The following is a 23,191-nucleotide window of genomic DNA, read 5'->3' on the forward strand; positions in this document are numbered from 1 at the left end:
CTTAGTTACCTGTCAACAATCATTTATTTTAAAAAACTGTGCTAAATATCATTATCTAAGCCCAAATATAATAAATTGATACAATCCTTTGATTTCGAATTTGTTGAAAGCAAATAATTGGGAACCACGAAAGTTAGCGATGTTACCGAGATTCTGACCTTTTCCTCCATTCCAACCTCCTGACATGAACACATTTAGGGATTTGTTAGCATTTTCCTTGCACCTGCAGCAGAACAGAGGTGGATGGAATCCACCTTCAGAGCCAAGTTGGTGGGGTTGTTGTCGAAGATCAACTAGAAATGGAGCATTTTGGCATTTCTACAATGGACAGTAAACTGTGGGAAGGCCTGACTAAAGCTGGCCAGGCCTCCCTCACCTCTGGAGCAAACACCTGAGGCGCTATGGGGTTGCCTTTGGGACACCAGAACTCTGGCTTAAAAAGAGGCATTGGCCAGAAAAACACTAGGCAGGTACCACAGCCAAGAGACTCGGAATTGTGAAATGCTTCAGGTCCTCTGCCAAGCAAAATTTGCTTCAATCCCGCCTCCCTCCCCCGCCCCTTTGGGCCACACCCAGCAGTGCTCAGGGCTTTCTCCTGCCTGTGTTTAGGAATCATTCCTGGAGGGGTTCACGGAGGATGTTCCGGTGCAAGGGACCTAGACCGGATTGGTCACGGTCAAGGAAAGCGCCTAAACCCCTAGCCTCTCTCTCGGCCCCTAGGATCTACATTTTTAATTGACAGCGTGTGCGAAGCCTCTCGTAATAAAGGCTGCAGAAAGGAAGTCAGAGGAGGTCGCAAAAAAGAAAAAAAAAACCCACACACACAAAAAAAACGGTTACACAATGAGAGACTTGGCCTAGAACTTGCAGGCCAGCCGTCCTACCCCCGCCCCCACGCCCAATTCACCCGCACTGCGCCGTTATCTAGGACTGACATCTTGATCAGCCAATGACCTTTGGGGCTCTGAAGCCACTTGCCCCACCCCCCTGGAATTGGGCGGGAGACGACTTTGGACTGACACCCCGCGTCGCCAATAGCGAGGAGGGCTCAGAAGCTGCGCGGGCCCCAGCCAATGACAAGCAGGAACCGCATCGAAAGGACGTGTCGCGTAGCCAACGGCCGGCGCCGCCGCGGGGGTCGCGTAGCTTCCGTTCCTAGAGGGAGGGGCGGCGTCTCAAACGGAAGGTGGTGGTTGTCCGAGTCCGAGCTGGTTTGAAAGTGGGGGGTCGGGCCGGGCCGTCGTCGTCTGTCGCCGCGGGCCCGCTTCCGGGCGAGGCCGTCCCTGCCCGCGCCCGCACCGCCGCCCTCCGGCGCCCACGGTCCCCCCGACTCGCGCCCCTGCCCGCAGCGCGGCCCCGCCGCCACCATGTCCCTCCATGGCAAACGGAAGGAGATCTACAAGTATGAAGCCCCCTGGACCGTCTACGCCATGAACTGGAGCGTGCGGCCCGACAAGCGCTTTCGCCTGGCGCTGGGCAGCTTCGTGGAGGAGTACAACAACAAGGTGGGCCGGGCGGGGGTCGCGGGCGCCCTCCCCTCCCCGGGACGGGGGCCGCCCGCCGCCGACTTGCCTCGCCGCCCCCTCCCCCCTCTCTGCCCGACCGTGTGCGCGGAGGGGGCTCAGCGGGCCGCAGTGCCCGCGTGCGTGCCGGGGCGCGTGGCTTCACCCCCCGCTCCCCGCACCTCCGCCCCCACCCCGTCCTCCCCGTCTTCGGAGGGTGGGGGAGACTGAGGCCCAGGGCCGGCCAGCGGGGAGATGACGGGCCCGCTGTCCGTCCCCTCCTGCCCCCCTCCCTGCCGCATTGCTTAGGTCGTGGGGCGGGGGAGGTTGGAGGGCGTGATGGGCGGGAAGGACTGCGTCCCACCTGCTGGTCCTGCATGCAGCCCCGGGCACGCAGCATCCCTCTCGTCCCTCTCTCGACCCCGGCCCGCTCGGAGTGCCCAGCCCCGTTACTCCTCCTCCTCCTCCTCCTCCTCCTCCTCCTCCTCCTCCTCCTCCTCCCCCGCCCCCCGGGGTCCCCAGCCTTTACTGGTTCCCACCATCCTCTCCAGAGCGGCATCTCCTTTTTGGAAACCTTGGGCTCTGGCCTTGGCTGACCATGGGCCCACCGGGTTGTTTTCTGAATAGAGAAGGCGCTTGCGTGGTTTTCTCTGGCTAACGCGCGCCCCCTCCCCCATCCCTCCCCCACCAGCCCCCATCAGCACTGCTGTAACCTTGAGTTTTTCTGGGCATCCGTCAATTCGACAGCCCCTGGAAGCTGGGCATGTTAAATTGGAGCTGACCGTAGCACGCGTTTTTATTTTGTGAAAGTTGTGGGGTGTTAGGGGAAAGAATTTTTTTTTTCTTTCCTTCACCTCCCTTATAGTCAGTTCCCTTATAGTATGAAACATAAACGTTGTGATTCGACAGTGATTGATCACAGCCACTGGAATCCTGGGCTGGTGGTTTGTGGCCGGTGCGGCTCAGCACGGTGGCTTGGGGAGGAGAACAGGGCCCTGAGACGGGCACGGGCCACGCAGCTACCGTGGCTGGGGTCTGGCCTTTCCAGGTTGCATTGGGCTGTGGGCATTGTGCCCGCCAGCCTTTCCTAGTCCGGCTTCTGTTGCAGGAAAGACTGTTTTTTGATTCTTTATCTTTTTAAGTAAGAAAAGGGTTCTTTAAACAAGAGCTCTTAAACTTTGTAAATTTGTTTCTTGTTTTTCAGATTTCTTCTTTCTCTAGAGTTAGGGCTAAGGCGCTTCAGAATTCCCTTGGGAGAAAGTGATGAAACTAAAGGCCTCTTATTGCCCAGACACAATGCACAAAACTTAAACACACACACACACACGTACACCTTTTACACACATAACTTATACACAGACACAATTTATACACATGACTTACATACAGACACAAGTCACACACAGTTGTCAGACACATAACTTGCAAACACACACACACCCTTTACACACATAACTTAGACACCATTCACACACATAACTTGAAAACACACACTCCCTTTGCACACATAATTTATACACAGTCACAATTCACACAATTCATAAACATGTACACATAACCCTTTACAAACACGCATGCATTCTCTTTACAGATACACATGTAAGTTACAAAACACATAGGCACACAGTTCACAAACATGCATAACTTAACACACACACACACACACACACAAGTTACAAAGAGATCCCAGACAGTGTGCACTGGTCTGGAAGCCCACCCACTGCACACAGGAATCAAGACATTGATTTATTGCTGTTGTTTTCGATCACACCTCGTCTGTATGGTGCACAGAAGACAGCAGAGTTAGGAACGGAAGCCAGGGTCCCGATATAGGAACTGTTAGTAAAATTAAGACTTCTAGAGCTATTATTAAAGGTGGCTGTGTGTGTGTATTTTTTTTTTTCCAAAAGACCTTCCAAAGGCCTTGAGTCTTTTTGTGGAAATCAGTGTTTTTTTATGGAGGGGGTTGCTCAGAGGCCTCCATCCCTGGCTCTGTGCTCAGATACCTCCCTGACAGTGCTGGGATTAACCAATGTTGCTGTTTCTTTAAAGCCAGTGCTTTAACCCTGGTGCTAACTCTCTAGCTCCTTGTTCTTGCTATTTTTTGTTTGTTTGGGTTTTTTTTTTTAAATTTTTATTAGTGAAACACCATGAGGTACAGTTGTAGACTTACAAATTTTTGTGCTTGGTTTTCAATTATACAGTGATCAAATACCCATCCCTCCACCAGTGCCCAATTTCTACCACCACGGGTCCCAGTATTTCTTCCCACCCCCCATCCCCCCACCCCACCCTGCCTCTGTGGCAGGGCATTCCCTTTTGTTCTCTTTCTCCTTTTGGGTGTTGTGGTTTGCAAAAGAGGCCTTGAGTGGCAATCATGTTTGGTCTATAGTCTACTTTCAGCATGCTTCTCCCATCCTGCGAGGATCCTCCCAACACCCTTTATTTGGTTCTCCCTTCTCTATCTGAGCTCCCTTTTCCCCTGGAATGTGTGGCTGGCCTCCAAGCCATGGTACTTTTGGATTTTAATACTAGTTCTTCCAGCGTCAATTTGGATAAGTAGTAAGGAGTCCCCTTTCCAAGAGATGGAAAACTGGACCACACTGGCTGCTGGTGGAATAGTTGGTATCAGACCTCAGTTATAGGGACACTAGCTGAGATAGCCCTTTTATTTAGCATTGAGTGAAGCTCTTTTTCTTTTTGGTCAGGGACACTGACAAGCTTTTTTTTTTTTTTTTTTTTTTTTTTTGGTCGGGCACACTGGTCTTCTCAGTGAAATGCAAACCATTTATCTTCATACCAACACTCAGCAGTTGACTATTGCACGTTTGCCTTGAGGGGGTCAAACCCAGCGCCTCCTACAAGTGTTCTCTGCTAAGCTACATCTCTGGCCCAGTTAACTATGTCTTACTTAACTCATTGGTGGAGGGAAGTGGACACTGGTGAAGAGATTGGAACATTGTATGCCTGAAACTCAGTCATGAATAACCTTGTTCAAGTGCCTCAATAAAAAATTAAAACAGAAAAACAAAACTTTGTCTTAACTCACTTCCATGGCAATGCAGAATCTTAAAACTGTTTTGTGGGAGCCAGAGCGATAATACGGTGGGTAGAGCACTTGCCTGGAATGCAGCCAATTTGGGTTTGATCCCCGGCACCCCATATGATAGGTTGAGCCCTGCAAGGAGTGATTCCTGAGTACAGAACCAGGAGTAAGCCCTGAGCCTCCCCAAATCTGAACCCTCCCCCCACAAAAAAATCCAGTTTTTGTGCCCCCCCCTCCTATCTGGGATAAGGTTTTAACTTGTGTGGGTGTTGTGGATACCTTTGACGATTTTAAGCTGGTACACTTGTTCTCATAATTGTGTCTGCAAATGTTTAAAATGCCTAGGATTATGGTTCTCTAAATTATTTAAGTGGTATATACTATTATATCAGCTCATCAAATTATACCACTGGTACAATTATTTCTGTAATTTTGAGGTAGTGATGGTGTTAAATACTATTTCAAGATGTTGGGTCTGGAGAGCTAGTGCAGCAGGTAGGGCGCTTTGCCTTGCACATGGCTGACCCAGGTTTGACCTCTCGCATCCCAAAAGATCTTCTGAGGATGTGAGATGTGTGCTGAAAGTAGACTATAGACCGAACACGATGGCCACTCAGTACCTCTATTTGCAAACTACAACACGCTGAAGGAAAGAGTGAGCAAAAGGGAATGCCCTGCCACAGAGGCAGGGTGGGGTGGGGGGTGGGAGGGCTACTGGGATCATTGGTGGTGGAAAATGGGCACTGGTGGAGGGATGGGTACTCGATCATTGTATAACTGAAACCCAAGCACAAAAGTTTGTAAGTCTACAACTGTACCTCATGGTGTTTCACTAATAATAATAAAAAAAAGATCTCCTGAGCACTGCCAGGAGTAATTCCTGAGTGCAGAGCCAGGAGGAACCATGAGCACTGCCGGGTGTGGCCCCAAAACAAACCAAAAGTCAACCAAAAAAAGATGTCGAAGTACTATAATGTGATATGAAAAAAATTAATTATTTTTAAATTTTGGTTTTGGGGCCACACATGTCATCAAACCTGACAACAGCATGCCAAGTGTGTGTTCCAGACCTTTGAGCCATTCCCCAAGTCCAAGACTGATGATTTTTTAATGGTCACATTCTGACAGTCACATTCTGAATCTACTGTGAGGAGCTGGTTCCATGTGTAATGAAAGGAAAGGCTGAATTCCAGCTCAAGGTTTTTGAAAACATGAAAATGATATTTCATTTCAAGTTCATGGATACCAAGTAAGAAAGCTACCTGTAGAAACTGCCCTGGGCAGATGGGTGGTAAATCCCACTTGAAAGCAATGATTCTCGGCTTCAAGTTTGAAGTCTTGTCATGAAGGCACTGGATTTAGGGGCTGGAGCAATAGCACAGCGGGTAGGGCGTTTGCCTTGCACGCGGCCGACCCGGGTATGATTCCCAGCATCCCATATGGTCCCCTGAGCACCACCAGGGGTAATTCCGGAGTGCAGAGCCAGGAGTAACCCCTGTGCATCACCGGGTGTGACCCAAAAAGCAAAAGCCAAAAAAAAGATTTAAAAATTTGGGTTGGTTGGGTCTGGAGTGATAGCACAGCGGGTAGGGCTTTTGCCTTGCATGCGACTGACCCAGGTTCAGTCAGCCCCAACCATGCTCATTATTTTAAATATGGAGATAGTGACTAAGAAAACAGAATTTCAGGGTTTTTTTTCCCTGGTTATATAATCATATCTTCCTATAATAAGATTTTCTAGTTCAATAGAATTAAATCTATATGAAGAGCAACTTAAGAGGCCTAAGAGATTGTACAGCAGATAGGGTGCTTGCCTTGTATGTGGTCTATCTTGGTTCAGTCCCTGGCATCACATGTGATTTCGTGAGCCCACCAGGAGTGATCCCTGAGCACAGAGCCAGGAGTGAGCCAGATGTGGCCCCAACATCTGTCTGTCCTATGGCATTATAGCACTGTCCTCCCGTTGTTCATTGATTTGCTTGAGCGGGCACCAGTAGTGTCTCCATTGTGAGACTTCTTAGTGTTTTTGGCATATCGAATACTCCATAGGGAGCTTGCCAGGCTCTGTCATGCGGGGTACTCTCGGTAGCTTACCAGGCTCTCTGAGAGGGATGAAGGAATCGAACCTGGGCCGGCCGTGTGCAAGGCAAACGCCCCACTCGCTGTGCTATCGCTCTGCCCAACATCCTTCAGACCCCCAATAAAGAAAATCTTGACTTCAAGTTTATCAAAAAATTTGGAAATCATAGCAGAATTAAGAACCAGTTCTGGGGCTGGAGAGATAGCACAGCAGGTAGGGCGTTTGCCTTGCACACGGCCAACCCCGGGTTTGATTCCCAGCATCCCATATGGTCCCCTGAGCACCGCCAGGAGTAACTCCTGAGTGCAGAGCCAGGAGTAACCCTGCGCATCACTGGGTGACCGGGTGTGACCCAAAAAACAAAACAAAACAAAACAAAAAAACAAAAAAAAAAGAACCAGGTTCTATCAGTTGCACCTAGAATAAAATCAGAAGTTCATTATCAGTAGTTAGGGTTTATGTTTCATGGTCTCTGCTGGAGAACATAGTGACAGGAATAGGAGCAATGGCACTTTAAACTTATGTTCTTGGGATTGAGTGGTGGTGGTTTGAGCTATATCTAGCGGTGCTCAGGGCCTATTCCTGGCTCAGTGCTCAAGAGTGATCCCTGGAGATGTTCAGGGGAGCCATATGTATGCAGGGTGGTGAACTGGGTTGGCTTATATGCAAGGTAAGCTCCCTGCCCACTGGACTCTCCCACGCCTGGTTCCTCAAACTCTTTGTGAGTAAGGATCCCCTGGAACTTGTACAATTTTCAACTCCCCCTCACCCCCCCCCCCCAAAGTTAGTAGATCCTCAGGTGATGTAGACACAGGTGGCCCAGGTGGCACAGCAAAGCATTGCCTTGGAGTTAGTTACCTTGGTATCTGCCAGCCAGAGGCTGGAATCCAAGTATTCGGTCTTTTTGCATTTCCATTTCTAGTTCCCCTCATTTCTTTTCAAACCGATGCTGTTGTCTGGAAATATTCCAAGCACTGTAATGTACTAGTTTTAAGTCATTTTACTGAAACACTGGTTCTGTGCTTTCATCTCCTGAAAAACTGTTTACCAGATCACATCTTCAGGGTAGCTTAAGTTGAAAGCTCAGTCCTGCCACTTCCAAGTTTCATATGGCTTGTCAAAATTAGCTGCTATGTCTCAGTGTCCTCGTTGGTGAATCGAGGGCATTATAACTAAGATTTAATGTATTGCTCCATGGCTTAAGAACTCTGGCGTATTGTACATAATTGAGAAATATCAGCAATTGTAACTATAATTGGAATATAATCCAGGAAAATTTTATGAGTATTTGGTTAGTTTGACTTTTGTATTTTTCAGAGAGGAAAGCTTTTATCTTTCCAGAGAGGAAAGATCAGGAAGGTTCATTTTTCCTTTTGAAGACCTAAGGGAAAAAAATTTCCTTAGTTCTTTATTTTTGTCTATTTTGGGTTTTTTGTTTGTTTTGTTGTTGTTTTGTTTGTTTTGCTCTTGCTGTTGTTTTGGGGCCATCCTGGTAGTATTCAGGGATCACTCTTGGCTGTGCTCAGGGATCAGTCCTGGTGGGGATCAGGGCACCACATGTGATGCAGGAGTTTGAACCTGCTGTGCAATTTCCAGGTCCCTCTCAGGTCCCCCCCTCCCTGTTCTTTCCAAACTGATGATGTTGTCTAGAAACATTCCAAGCACTATAATTTGCTAGTTCAAGTCCATTTTCTCTTGTTTTTCTGTCTTAGAAATAGCCAGCAATATCTGTGATCATTGGTTGGCATTATTGCCCCTAATTTTGGAGAAAATAAGTAGTGATTCCTTTGCTTTCGTTCTACTTAGTCACATGGATTAGGGTTGATGTTGATATACTGACAGGGTGATAGGAATCTGGTGTGCCCTGCTGGTTGAGCTCACTGGCCACTTACACTTTAAGAATTAGCACCTGGTATTTCAGTCCCATTTTCTTGAGATTCTAATGATAATATTTTTTTCTACCCTTGGATTGGTGCCAGAGGTTGGCCCCAAGGCCAGACGGGTGAGGTCTGTGCTCTCTACCCCCGAGCCACCTTTCCAGCTGAGATCTGTTAGACCATTGCTCAAGTGAAACTGGCCGAGCCCACATGGGAACATGCTGTTGGGAAAGTGTGTGCCCGTCAGCCTTGGTTGATTCCTCTGAGGTCTTCTTTTCTTATGCATGGAAGCAACTTTCTGCATGATGCTTTTGATTTTAGTTTATTTCTTTTTTCTCAGTGTGCATTGCAGCCTTTCTGGATTCTCATTCGTTCACCCCATTAGTTGAGCAGATAGTTACTAAGGCACAGTGTGCTACAGGCTGTGCCAATACATGGTAACCTTCCGTGACCTGTGTTAGTAGAAATGATATTAGCAGCTACAGAGAGAAAGTATTTTAGTGTGCATGAGTATTTTTAATATTTTGAATTTTGCAGTGCTCCATTAGTCCCTGGCAAGATTGTCAGCAGGAGAATTTAAAACTGGTGTTATTTAGTTTAGTTTTTTTTTTTTCCCCTTAAATCTTGTTTCAATTTCTTCCTTTCTTGTTCCTAAACAGTGAAAGGACTAATTCTTCCTGGGCATCCTGAACAAAAGTGCTGCCTCAGGCAGGGCATACTACCTGCAAAACAAATTCATTCCTTGTTCGAATGGCAGCACCCCCAGTAAGGCTGCAAGAAGCAGGTTAGGGGAAGAAAGCAATAAAACAGCAGCACTTCTGTTCAGGAAAAGAGGAAAGATTGGAAGCAAAGACAGAAAAGTAGCTTTAGTCATGAAGGGAGCTAAGTAAGGTCACTAAAGTCAGATCGTTTTCCTTCCTGCTTCCTTGGCGGTGTTACAGTGAAGATTCAGTGGCTCTAACAGGAAGGTGAGAAAAGGTGTCTATGGCTGTAGATTTCAGTTGTGAAGAGCACAGTTCCAGAATAGGTTGTTATGTTTTGGGGCCACACCTAGCTCAGTGTGCAGGGTCACTCCTGGTGGTGCTTGAGGGACTATAAGTGGTTCTGGGGATCAAACCCAGGCCTTCTGCATTCAAAGCGTGTCCTCCAACTCATTGAGCTGTCCCTCCAGTCCAGAGTAGGGCTTTGGCAGGCAAAATTAACAATCTTCTGTTTGGGACAGTGGAAGAGAACACATGGGCTAGCAGCAAGGGGTCCTCCTATTGGACACATTAGGTAACCAGGTAACTTTGCTGTTCACAGAAACACAAAGTCTCATCATCTTTTCTAGAAACATTAGATGAGGCAGTTAAGAGAGATTGAATTGTACACAGTTGGCAGCTTTTCTCCCCTGTTGCCTAGGGAGATGGATGCAAATATTTCTTGTGTTTTTACTCACTTGGAACTTGGCCCCCTGGCATCACATTCATAGGAACCTCCTTAGCTGGTTTAGGAAGACATTGCCTCATTAGAAATCAGCACAGTAGCTATAGAAAGATACTATAAGAAAGGAAGCAAAAGGGCTGCCAATGTAGTACTGAGGGTAGGGCATTTGCCTTGCACACAGCCAACTATGACTCATATATATATGTGTATATATATATATACACATACATATGTATGAGAAAACAAATTATCACAGAATTAAAAGCTGCACTGGAAGAAGAATGTAATTAGTGCTGAAACCCCAGTGAAAGATAAGGAAACTGATTTGAAAAGTGAAATGATAAAAAACCAACTAGATATAGCAGAAGCAGAAAATAAAGGAAATCTGACTTGAAAAGTGAAATGATAAAAAAAAACTAGATATAGTAGAAACAGAAAATAAATAAAATATAACTTAGGTGGAATTGGTATCCCCTAAGATGAAGTTTAAAGAAATGAAACAAAAACTCAAATATGTAGTTAAAGAAGACTTTCTAGAAACAAAGGTTTGAGATAAGTTTAAATTATGACTCAAGAAAGTTTGACAGACAACAATTGGCACAGTTATTTTCTAGGAAAGTTTCTGTTTTTAAGGGTGAAAAGGGAAAAAAAAAGAATCTTTTGCACATCTAAGTAGAATGAGCATGTCCTCTGTAAGAGAGGAAGGAAATGTAAGTATGACCTCATTGGATAACAGGGACTTGCTGTCGCTCTTAGAGATTGTGCTTCTGTTAATACTTGAAAAAATGCTTAAGGATGGGGAAGGTTGGCATGGGGAAAAATGTGCTTTTAAAGATGATAATTCAGTTTGCAAAATTGATCATGTTTTAAGGAAAAAGAATATATTTTTCCCAATTAAGGAAATCAGTTGATTAGAAAAGACACCATATATCACAACATCTGGGAAGATGAGGAAGCTGAAGCCCAGATATGCCGAGTGAAATACACCAAGAGGCACTGAAGGCAAAGCAGAGCCAAAACCAGAAAGTGGTCTGCCTGAGCAGTCTTAAAGATCCATATGTGCTGATAGGGAGAAAATTTGTAGGAAGGAAGATTTTAGTGAAAAATGGGAATTTATTCCCTATGAGATAAAAATTAATAGACTGAAATCGATATAGTTATAGCCAGAGAGATTGGTGGAACCACACAGTATATTCCAAAATTGATTGAGTATATGTGGAAATGTATCTGATCAGCTACAACCATAATTCACTGGGGGTGGGGGAGATCGATAAAATTGTGTGCATACTTGGCTCACCTGCTGGCAGAAAAAATTAGAACCCACTGTCATTACATGTGAAAAATCAATTCCCGTTCATATATCTAAGTAGAAAGAAAAACCTCTCAGAGCCCAGAGGAGTAGCTCAGTGACTTGGATGCCTGCTTTGCAGGTGTTCGTTTCCCCATATGTGCCAAGAATGGTCCTGGCAGCTTTGCTTCCTATGGTCCCTAGAACCGAAGGCGAGTCCAGTCACACTGTAGACAGATGGTGTGAGCACCGCAAATGTCATACCGGAGGTGTGCTAGTGACACTCAGGCACATTCCGGTTGCAGTGATCACCAGTGGTGGCTACAATGCTCATGCAAAAGCTTACCAGGACTCACACCCTTCTTACATCTAAGTGTCGGAGCACCTCAGCCAAGCAAACGTGTGATCCTGGTCGTGCAGCAGCAAAGGGAAAGGGATGGAGAAACGGGGGTGGGCCAATAGGTGGCGGGGGGAGGCGAGGAGTAGCCTTACAGACAATAATTCAAGTATGGGATGAGCAGAGGAGAAGGTTGTCTTTAAGACTGTCATTAAATCTAGAGTCGAATGAGCGATTGGCAGATTATAATATGCACAAATTGAACACTTGTGTGTGAAAGGATATGTCTTGAGCAAAGTAAAACTGCAGGTGAGGGCTGGAGAAATAGTACGGGGGTAAGATCCTTGCCCTATACGCTGCTGACCCAGGTTCGATCCCCAGCACCACATGTGTTCCCCCCCAAGCACTTCGAGACATGATCTCTGAGCACTGCCAGGTGTGGCCCCCAAAACAAAACAAATGTACAAATGTTAAGCTGAGGGAAATAATTTTCAGAGTGTAATAGACAGTAGAAACTAATTTACTTAGAATCCTAGGGGGGAAAAGTATAAATAGCCACTTCTTAAGGACCTCTAAACAGGGTTCTCAGCCTCACACATAATAAAGGGACAGGAGGGCTGGAAAGAGAGTGCAGGAGGTAAAGCACTTGACTTGCATGTGGCTATAGTGAGTTCAACTCGTGTTCAAATCCTGGCATCACATAGGGTCCCGTGAGTACCACTACAGGTTCTCCTGAGCACAGAGTCAGATAATACCCTCTGAGCACTGATGGGTGTGACCCCAGGCTCCCCTTCAATACCAATAAATATAAGTAAGTGAGGGGCTGGAGCAATAGCACAGCAGGTAGGGCGTTTGCCTGGCATGCGGCCCACCGGGTTCGGTCCCCGGCATCCCATATGGTCCTCCGAGCACTGCCAGGAGTAATTCCTGAGTGCTGAGCCAGGAGTAACACCTGTGCATTGCTGGGTGTAACCCTAAAAGCAAAAAAAAAAAAAAAGAAGAAGAAGAAGTGAGACTTGACTGTGGAATGTTCTTTTCCTTTTAAGATTTGAAAAATTAAGTTATTGTGAGGCCAGGTAGTTCAGCAGGTGGGTCATTTGCCTTGCAGATGACCGACCCAGATTGATCCCTGGCACCCCATATTGTCCCCCGAGTCCTATTGGGAGTGACCCCTGAGAGCAAAGTGAGAAATAAGCCCAAAGCACGTATGGGTGAGACCCGACCACCCCACCCCACCCCCCACACACCCACACAAAAAAATCAAAAACAAATTAAATCTTTGCTTCTGGTATTGTTGTCAGTATGGGAAATGAATACCTTATGTCCTGGAGCATGATTTGCTACAGCCCACCAGGAGTATCTACTAAAAAATTGAATGAACATATCTTCTGGACAGAAATCCCACTTTTAAGATTTTGGCCCTCAAAATAAGGACACCAGGACATAAGCACATAAGTACAAAGGGTGTCAAAGGTTTCAAACAGGATGTAAATGGTGCATTCCTTTAGAGCAGTCGTCAGTCATTTACTGTCAAGAGCTGCATTTATTCTCTGAGGGGTGTGGGTGGGTTTACAATTGACCTGAGAATTATTTTGTTGAAATTTTATTTTTATTTATTTATTTTGGTATTTGGGGGCACCATATCTCACAATGCTCAGGGGTTACTTCTGGCTCTGCACTCATGAATTACTCCTGACAGTCTTTGGGAACCATATGGGATGCCAGAGATTGAACCTGGGTTGGTCACATACAAGTCAATTGCACTACTTCCTGTGCTATTTATAGCTCAAGCCCAAAATTTTAAAGAGGTTTTCATAGCCATTGGAGATAGTATCCCATTTTTCTTAAATTTGAGAGAAAGCCTTACAGTTGTGCATAAATTGTTTAAGCATGGAAAAGTATATATAAGAGGGGCTGAAGAGATAGGGCGCTTGCCTTGCATGTGGCATATATATGGTTCCCCATGCCCTGCCAGGAGTGATCCCTGAGCACAGCCAGGAATAAGCCCTGGCTACCATTGGATGTGGCCCAAAAACCAAAATGAAAAAGAAAGGAAGCAGGCCCAGTATATAAATAAATGTTCGTAGTAAAAGTATTTAGGATGTCTCAAGCTAAAAATTCCAAACACTTGACTGATAGATAAGTAAGTTATAGTGTTTCCACGTTATTCCTCAGTAGATGGAGACATTACGGACATACTGAGTGACACAAAGTGGCATGAGTGACACAAAGTGGCATCTTTTCAGATAAGGCGGTTCTTCTTTGAGTTGGGATCTGCAGGGCTGTGACACTCCCTGCCAAGCTCTGATAGCCCCCAGGTGACTAGCAGGGTAACTGTACACACTGCTGGAGATGGGTGGCTGGCCAGCGAGTCAGGGGGAGCAGGACCCTCTTTTAGCAGATGATCCAGGGTACAGGGACCGGGCTTTAGACAGCCTGTTTCGAATGTTGTCTCTTTGCAGCCTTGCACTCCTGTAATGTAACTCAGCCCATTTGCCTTTGGGGTTTCTTGACTGCCCCAAGGGCAGCTGTGAACTCTGCCATCTCTGATTCTGAGGGCTCACAGGACTGGAGCGTGTGCGTGTGATCCCTGGCCCTGCCAGGTCTCCTGAGCATCACCCGGTGTTGCCCAGACATTAAACTTGAAAAAAAGACAAACTTCTATCTCTGACCAGGGAGTGGAAGTATTTGCTACTGCTCCAGAAAACAAATGTTTCAGTGGCTCCATTCTGTTGTTGTGCAGGTCCAGCTTGTTGGTCTCGATGAAGAGAGCTCGGAGTTTATCTGCCGAAACACCTTTGACCACCCGTACCCAACCACGAAGCTCATGTGGATCCCTGACACTAAGGGCGTCTATCCAGACCTGCTGGCCACCAGTGGTGACTATCTTCGGGTGTGGAGGGTAAGTTGGGGCCAGCCAGGGCCCCGGGCTGTCCCAGTGTCCCTGTCACTGGGAGTCCCAGACACCCATCCGGGGAGACACCTGTCTGGAGAGTGGCCGGGATAGCTCTGGAGTGACCTGGCCCAGAGCTCAGCAGGTTTTCCAGGCAACGAGGTCAGTTTACAGCCAAGATTCCTTTTTGTTTTTTTGTTTGGGGGGGTGGGGGGTCATACCCAGCAGTGTTCAGGATTTCCTCCTGGCTCTGGGGGGTTAGCTCCTGGCAGGCTTAAGGGGAGCCTATGGGGTGCCGAGGATTGAACCCCAGTTGGCTACTTGCCAGCAAACAGCCTGCCTGCGCTGTCCTGTTGCTCCAGCCCGAAGCTAAGATGCTTTTGAGCAAACAAAATGCAGAGCAGTGGATTCTAGGCCACCAGCTGAGACCAGTACCAGCGGCCTCTTCTCTTTGACCTGATATGTCATGGTCTGCTGAGCAGGGCGCTGAGATTCAGAGAGGGTCATGGTGAGAAAATCCTCAGAAAGACTGGGGGTGGGGGGACTTGGAGAGATAATACAGTGGGGAGGGCGTTTGCCTCACACACAGCCGACTTGGATTCGATCTTCACTATCCCACATGGTTCCCTGAGCACTGCCAGGAGTGATTCCTGAGTGCAGAGCCAGGAGTAAGCCCTGAGCATCTCAGGGTGTACCCCCAACCCCGTGCCAAAGAAAGGAAGGAAGGAGGGAGGGAGGGAGGAAGGAAGGAAGGGAGGGAGGGAGGAAGGAAGGAAGGGAGGGGGGGGAGGGAGGGAGGGAGGAAGGAAGGAAGGAAGGAAGGAAGGAAGGAAGGAAGGAAGGAAGGAAGGAAGAAGGAAGGAAGGAAGGAAGGAAGGACCAAACCAAAGAGGACATTTGGGAAGAAGCGGCATCTAGAGAGTTCCTCTGGATTTTTGTTCTCTGTAGGAGAAAATGTTCCCCACTCTACCCCCCTACCCCCCACCCATCTTCTGTTTACTGAGATATTTCTACACAAGATTTTTTTTGAGAAGTGGGGGATTGACTGATATTTCCAAGTGATTGTTCTTTCAGGTTGGTGAGACAGAGACCAGGCTGGAATGTCTGCTAAACAATAATAAGAACTCGGATTTCTGTGCCCCCCTGACATCCTTTGACTGGAATGAGGTGGATCCTTATCTCCTAGGTATGGGGGTGCAGGAGGCCCTGTTCCCATGGGGAAAGGAAAGTGGGGCTGGGGAGGTAGCTCAGCAGTAGAGCACACGCCTTGCATGTGAGAGGCCCTGGTTTGATCCCCAGCCCCTCCAAATAGGACCACCCTCGATTCAGGCGGGGTGGGAAAGAGGCTGTCTGGGGAATGCGGGTGCCTGTCCCTCGGGAGCTGTGTTTTCCCACGCGCGGTCAGAGCAGCGGTCCTGGGTCTCCTTCAGCTCCTCATGCCTCCTGGCCTAGGGAGGGGCACGTCCTGTCCTGGCTGGGCAGATGCGTGGGCCCCAGTGTGAGGCGAGTGTGCTGCTGGCCCTTCCGGCCACTGACCTGTTCTGCTTGTTTCCAGGCACCTCCAGCATCGATACGACTTGTACCATCTGGGGGCTGGAGACGGGGCAGGTGTTGGGACGAGTGAATCTTGTGTCTGGTCACGTGAAAACCCAGTTGATTGCCCATGACAAAGAGGTAAAGATGCTGTTCTTTCTCTTGTCCTTGATGCTTTCTCTGCCCTTCATGGTGAGAGGTCAAAATGGTTTCTCTGGGTTTTGCAGATTATGGGAAAATCATAATGCCGATGTCTTCTTGCTAGAGAGAAAGTAGTGAGATTTCAAGAGAGAAAAACACTGCTGTAAATGAAGTCTTTTAAGAAATTGCGGGCTGATATACACAATTTATTGTTATTATTTTCATTTTTGTTTTGTTGGGAGGTCACACCCAGTGATGCTCAGGGCTTATTCCTGGCTCTGTGCTCAGAGATCACTCCTGATGGGGATTGGGGGACCATTTGTGATGCTGGGGATTGAACCCAGGTTGTCTGTGTGCAAGACAAGAGTCCTAACCACTGTTCTCTCTCTCCGCCCCTAATGTGCACTGTTTATCCAACTATCTCTCATTTGTCTTTTCTTGCCGGGGATGACTATGATTATTTATTTGGGGTGAGGGTGGTGGGGATCGAATCTGGGTCGTCCTCCTTGCAAAATATGTGCTCTACCACCAGTCCTGGGATTGCTGTTTGTTTGATTGGATTATTTTCTTTGGATTGTTTTTGCCTGCTCAGAGGCCATGGGCTGTGCAGCTTTGGGACTGAACTCAGGACCTCACACGCACTGGACATGTTCTCTCCCTTCGGAGCTCCCACCCCAGATGGCTATTTTCACTAATGACATACAGGCATACTTGAACCTGATGGGATTGAAAAATCATCTTAGAGTAACACCTTGAAATGAACTTGCTTTTGAAGGGGAGAGAGTGCAGGGACTGTAGGAAGAGGAAACTTTTCCTGCAGACAAGCCTAATTCATCAGTTTTTCTCTACCTTGTTTTTAGGAATTCTACTACGTTCATTTGAGACTATTTGGAATTTTGTTTTCTTTTTAATGTTGACGTTCCTGGTGTATTTATTGGAAAAGTTCAGGGGAGCTTTTAGTAGTCCCAGCAAGGTGTTGCTGTGTGTGTCTGTGGATACTGGGCATCCATCCCCAGCCGCCGCCCTGCAGGGCTGCTGGCTTCCCCCGTTCACCATGAATAGGGCTCCTTGGCCTTAGCTCGGAATCTTGAGGTTGTCCATAGAGTGGGAAGCTGAGACACAGCAGTCCTGCTGGGAACAAAGAGGGAAGAAAAGGCCTGAGACACCCCCCCTATACACCCACGCTGCCTCCGGCCACCCAGTTTCCCAGCTGGGCCTCCTTGAGCCTGCCCGAAGCAGCAGATCCTGGGACCCTCCTCAGCACGGCCTATCAGAATTAGTTCTCACATGGTGTAGTGGCGGGCCAGGAGTAGACCTTAACAGCAGACTGGCTTTGAGAAGAACCCAAGGATGGCTGCTGAGGACAGGGTACCCCCTGTACCTCCAGCACCCCAGATCCTCTCCGTCCCCTCTTCCTGGTTTTGGAGTTGCCAGGGGGCATTAGGGGGAGATTCTGTGAATCAGGGAGTTGGAGCTTCCAGTGGTTTTCTTTCCACGCCAAGTGCCTTCTTCCCCCATGTCTGGTCCTGGGAGGGATGACGCCAGCCCACCTGCGGGGCTCCTGACAAGCTCAATCCTAGCGTGACCTTGACCTGCATGAACCACTCCTGACTTCTGTTGTAGAACGGGAAGCATAATTTTCTCATAATTAGAGGAAATTATGAGGTGAAATGGAAGTAGCTGCTCATGGCAGTTAGTCCTCACTGGGCAGAGCTGCGAGCACGCCAGAGGCCAGTATTCAGGAGAGATTCTCTCCCTTGGCCCCAGAAAGCAGCTGTTCATTATTACCCCAGAAGATGCATTTTATTTTCATTTGTTTCTCATTTTTATTTTTCGCTTTCTGTTTGTCTGGAAATGACTTGGACTCCCATCTTTTTCTTTCTCTGAAGCTTTCCATTGTCTTCTGCCTCTGTTTTTGCATAGACCTTAGTGATGTATGGTGTTGCAACAAGAAATAAAATCTGGGGGCCAGAGTAAGAGTACAGCGAGTAGGGCATTTGCCTTACGCATAGCTGACCTGGGGTCGATCTCATACAGTTCCCTGAGCACACACGAGTGATCCCTGAGTGCAGAGCCAGGATTCAGCCCTGAGCAATGTTGGGTGTGGCAAAAAAAAAAGAAGAAGAAGAAGAAGAAGAAAAAGAGGAAATCAAACCTCAATTGAGTCAGTTGTGGGTACACACTGACTGGGAAAGGAACACAGCCTTGTTACCTAAGCCTAAGTGCTCCTCCTGTGACTCAGCACTTTTTGTTTTCTGGCTACTGAATCTCTTACCTGGTAGCCCGGCAGAACCAATTTGTCTGTTCTCAGATGTCCACACGAGGGCCGGTTCCCGCCCACACTGATGACCATGCCCATGGTTGGGGAGCTGCCTATGATCCACATGCCTGTGGAAGCCACCAGGAGCCCATGCGGGTCCAGGGGAGACTTGCTGGGTCCCAGGCCCTGGGCGGCAGGGCTGTGCCCATGTTGGCATGACCATTGGAGGGAGAGACTGGGGAAGGAGCGTGGGAAGAGCGTGGGAAGCTCAGCCATTTTCTCAAGAGAAATGATCTTTGCAGACCCCAGGCTTCAGTGTGGCTCTCCTGGGGCCCTGGCAGGGCCTTAGAGGAATGAGGATGGCAGAATCCCTGCTGCAGGGAAAGGAGCTGGCAGGTCTGACACAGGCCTTTTCTTCACCACCAGGTCTATGATATTGCGTTTAGCCGGGCCGGGGGAGGCAGGGACATGTTCGCCTCGGTGGGCGCTGATGGCTCGGTGCGGATGTTTGACCTCCGCCATTTGGAGCACAGCACCATCATCTATGAAGACCCCCAGCATCACCCTCTGCTTCGCCTCTGCTGGAACAAACAGGACCCCAACTACCTGGCCACCATGGCCATGGACGGAATGGAGGTGAGCGCCCCGCACAGGCCAGTGCTTTGCTGTGGGTTTTCTCCTGAGCGGATCTCTGGGAAAGTCAGGGAGGGGGTTAGGGGAGGGTGTACTACACACCGAGTGCACCACACCCTGCAGGAGCCCCTACCAGAAGGAGTGTCCCTCCCCCCCCTTCCCCCGCTCCCTCTGCGCCAGGCTAGAAAGCCCGCACTGGAACAGGAGCCTGTGTTAGAACTAGACGAGGTTGGAGCCGGGAGCTCTGTCTAAAGACCCCGCCAGCCCGAGTCGGGAGCAGCGCTGCCCCTCTGGTTCGGATGGTGCTTCCCGCCTCAGCAGACGAGGCAGTGGTGACAGGATTGGTGCGTGGTAGCTGGAGGTGGTGAGTGATGGCCTTTGGTAGGGTGTCCTCAGCACACCAGACTTCTGCTTGGTCTGTGGGGCTGGGCGCAGAGGGGGTGCCTGTGTTCTGTCCAGATCAGCGTGCCCACAGTTCTTAGTACCTGCCCCTGTGGGCCTTGTGGGTTCAATAAACTGATGATACCCACTTGTGCCCTTTCTGTGGATGAGAAGCCCTGTGCTGTTTAAGAGCACTTTCAACTGAGGGGGCCACAAGGGAAAATTGTAAGGAGGAGGGAGGTTGGTAGGATGAGAGGCCACCGGAAGGAAACAAGGTTGGGAGGGGGCCGCAGTTAGAACAGGTTTCAGCCACGAACTATAAGCCACTGAGTCTTACTTACTTTCACCACTCCGCTAGGTGCACTGGGGACAGAGTCCCCCTCCCCCCCCATAGTCTTAAAGCACAAGGGAACACATGATGCTTATACCTTTCCCCCGTGTGGTGTCTTTTTTTCATTTCATTCTTTTCCCTGATCTGCCATCCTGAAGTCGTGAGCCTGTTACTTGTTGTTTCTGCAGGTAGTGATTTTGGATGTCCGAGTTCCCTGCACGCCTGTTGCTCGGTTAAACAACCACCGGGCCTGTGTCAATGGCATTGCTTGGGCCCCGCACTCGTCCTGCCACATCTGTACTGCAGGTAACTGGGGGGAGGAGAACACACGGGGTGAAAGGGGGTGGAGAAGCATCTTCTTGCGTCCCTCAGGTTGTGATCCCTGCTACTTTCCAAGGATGTTTCCACAGAGGAACCCTCCTTATACTTGAAAAACCCAAGCAGTCTGTGTTTCTTGGTGCTCAGACCCTCATTGACCTTAGGCCTCCCACATATCTCCCACATCATGGGCATGGGCTGGTGACTCTTGCTGGCCGTCCCTGGAATCAGTCGGGCCCAGAGAATCTGGAGCAGAGGGGCGTGTCTTTTTTCTTTTCCTTTTGTTTTTGGACCACACCAGGTGTTGCTGGCTTTGCACTCAGGAATCAGTCCTGGCAGTGCTCGGGATCCATATGGGGTGCTGGGGATCGAACTGCCCTACCTGCTGTGTGATCTCTCTGGCCCTGAGGGGCAGTGTCTTGACTGTGACAGACTCTTTGGGGCTGCCGTGTCCTTGGGCCTTCCCAGCTTCTGTGCCCGGAGTCTTGAGTGAGTTTTTTGGTAGGGCCCCAGATGACTTCCCTCCTTGGTGACTAATGGTTTGTAGATCATTTGTAGATCATTCCCCCTCTCACCATCCCCAAGCACAGAGCTCTGCAACCCTGTTGGCTGAGGGTCACTGAGAGTGACCTCCAGGCCCTCTGAACATGGGGACACTTTCCCCCAAGTGAAAGAACAGGCTGGCTGACTGTGCTCTCGCTCCAGAAATAACACATCTCTTCACAAGGAGTCGTGGTGTGGAGGCACAGGACGGGGACAGCCGTGTTATTCACCCTCTGACAGCAGTCGGTGACTCCCCTTCCTGACTCTGGGGACATGCACCCACCCACCAGGTCCCAACCCCCTTTTGCTTCACATGTCCATACCCCTCCACGCCCCTCCCCCACCCCCTCGCTGCTGTGGCTTCTTTGTTCCAGGTCTTGGGTTTCCGTGGGTGCTGCTCTTTGCTTCAGTGCATCCTCTTTCCTTGTTCTTTATGGAGCCAAAGGGCTGTGCAGATCAATGGTTTTCTGCCGTGTTAGCATTCATTTTAAGGCGTGAAGTTTTTCCTGGTTTGGACCCTGGTCATACCAGTTTGTCTCAGTAGGAGCAGTTGGGAGCTTGTCTCCTAATGCTTCTGAAGCCTAAGTTGTGGCCTGACATTGTTATCGCCCACTGGTTTCCCAGAAGGAGGTCAGGCTCAGTGGGGCACTGAGGAGAGGAACTTAGTGCTTTAGTGACGCCGAATGTTGAAAACTCCCTTGACCTCCCGACACAGCTGTCCCCAGAAGGGCATTTCGACCTACCCAGTCGCCCAGCCTCAGGGGTCCATGTTAGCCCAGGCTGGTAGGGTCCATGGTGAAGCTTGGGTCTCTTGTTGCACAGAACTGGACTGTCACAGCTAGACAGGCTGGTGGCAGTGGGGCCACCATGCAAGTGAAGGTCACTGTCTTTTCTACCTTCTCTTAAATTAAGAACGTGTTACTTTGATTGTAAGAGTATATGACATATGAGCATCTTCTAGAACTCTTGGAAATGAGGAAAGTGAACCATCGCTCTTACCCTTGCCACTTCATTTTGTTACATTTTCTTCCAGTAATTTTTCATGCTGCATATATATTGTTAAGGTGATTTCCTTCTTTTTTTTTGATTTTTCCCATGGCCTTTACAAAAAACTTTTTCTTATTACTTGTATAGCATTATATTCATTGAAGTATAGTATCCGTAAAAAGGGGAACACCCTGGCTGGAAAGATAGTACAGCAGGTACAGCACTTGCCTTGCATTCAGACAGTCCTGGTTTTGGTCCCTGGCATCCCATATGGTGCCCCATGCTCCTCCATGCAGAGGAGGAGTAACCCCTGAGCATTGCCAGGTGTGCCCTCACCCCCACACCCCCAAAAAAGGAGGGGGAGGACATCCCATTAAAGTGAATCATCAGAGAAGAATTTTTTTTTCTTCCCTTTTTGGTTCACACCGGGCAATGCACAGGGGTTACTCCTGGCTCTGCACTCAGGAGTTACTCCTGGTGATGCTCAGGGAACCCTATGGGATACTGGAAATTGAACACGGGTCAGCCACGTGCAAGGCAAAAGCCCTACCCACTGTGCTGTATCGCTTCAGCCCCAGAGAGGAATCTTTAACCATTCAAGTACTGAGGTGGCTAAAAAATGACAAGTTAGTTGGGATCTGTCTGACTCTGTGTCTTTTCCTAATGCCTCTTTGTCTCCTGCCCTCGCTCTCTGACTGGAGGCCGAGGACATAGGCAGAGACCCTCTCTGAGCCCCACCTCTGCCACTCTCTAGCTGCATAGCCCTGCGGTTTGGGGCCAGCGTCCCAACAGTTCAGAATCTGCTTCCTCCTCCGTTAGATGAGCGTTGTCTGTGTCATCGCCACCTCCCCCACCTGCCAACCCCAAGGCTGGGAACCATCTCCCATAGCCTGAGTTGTGATCCTGCTTGCTGGTTTTCTCTCCCTAGCGGATGACCATCAGGCGCTCATCTGGGACATCCAGCAAATGCCTCGGGCCATCGAGGACCCGATCCTGGCTTACACGGCCGAAGGCGAGATCAACAATGTGCAGTGGGCGTCCACCCAGCCCGACTGGATCGCCATCTGCTACAACAACTGCCTGGAGATTCTCCGAGTGTAGTGCTGGTGGCGCCGTGCCCGTGAGGCAGGGGCTTGTGTGTCTTCTGCCCCTGCCCCACACCCCAAGTAAGAAGAAACGTGTTTCCGGTGGCCAGTATGTCTCTCATTGCTCTGCACCCGCTGTCACCAGAAGCTGCTGTCGAAGCTCCCAGCCAGTCCTGTGCCAGGCTCTGGGCTGTGTGGCGCTGCTCAGCCCAGGGCTGAGGTTTAAGATTGTTTTTGGTTTTTTTTTTTTTCTCGCTTTTCCTCTTCTCTCTCGGGCCCTCAATTAACAGTTTCTGTATATTTGTTTGTCAGCTGTTGTGTTCCTGAGCATCACAAGCACTGGCGGTATTTGTACCCCCCGTCCCTCTGCTGCCTGAGGCAGCCCTCCTTCCTCTCCCTGTCCCTGTGAGCACTTAAGTGGGAACAAATGCTAATTTGCAGTTGTCTTTTTCTCCTATTATTAGTGTCTTTAACAAATTTCGACTTTGTATATTTTTTATCTATCAGGCTAATTTTTTAATGAAAAGAACT

The 23,191-nt window shown here is 48.8% G+C and overlaps 1 protein-coding gene across 1 annotated transcript; it reads left to right on the top strand.

Annotated features, from left to right (window-relative positions):
* Positions 1 to 1,160: 1,160 nt before the first annotated feature.
* Positions 1,161 to 22,877, top strand: DCAF7 (DDB1 and CUL4 associated factor 7). Its single transcript, XM_056127299.1, has 7 exons — positions 1,161 to 1,505; positions 14,299 to 14,457; positions 15,523 to 15,634; positions 16,004 to 16,122; positions 18,809 to 19,018; positions 19,916 to 20,033; positions 22,504 to 22,877. Exons 1-7 carry the CDS (start codon positions 1,368 to 1,370, stop codon positions 22,674 to 22,676), a joined length of 1,029 nt encoding a protein of 342 aa, XP_055983274.1. The 5' UTR covers positions 1,161 to 1,367; the 3' UTR covers positions 22,677 to 22,877.
* The last annotated feature ends 314 nt before the right edge of the window (positions 22,878 to 23,191 follow it).

This window comes from Sorex fumeus, unplaced genomic scaffold (genome assembly GCF_029834395.1).
Source record: "Sorex fumeus unplaced genomic scaffold, SorFum_2.1 ptg000063l, whole genome shotgun sequence".
Taxonomy (NCBI): Eukaryota; Metazoa; Chordata; class Mammalia; order Eulipotyphla; family Soricidae; genus Sorex; species Sorex fumeus.

Coding starts and splice junctions, on each gene's coding strand:
- DCAF7 (XM_056127299.1), top strand. CDS start 1,368: ATGTCCCTCCATGGCAAACGGAAGGAGATCTACAAGTATGAAGCCCCC. Junction 15,635..16,003: donor GGTGGATCCTTATCTCCTAG/GTATGGGGGTGC, acceptor GCTTGTTTCCAG/GCACCTCCAGCATCGATACG. Junction 19,019..19,915: donor TGGCCATGGACGGAATGGAG/GTGAGCGCCCCG, acceptor TTGTTTCTGCAG/GTAGTGATTTTGGATGTCCG.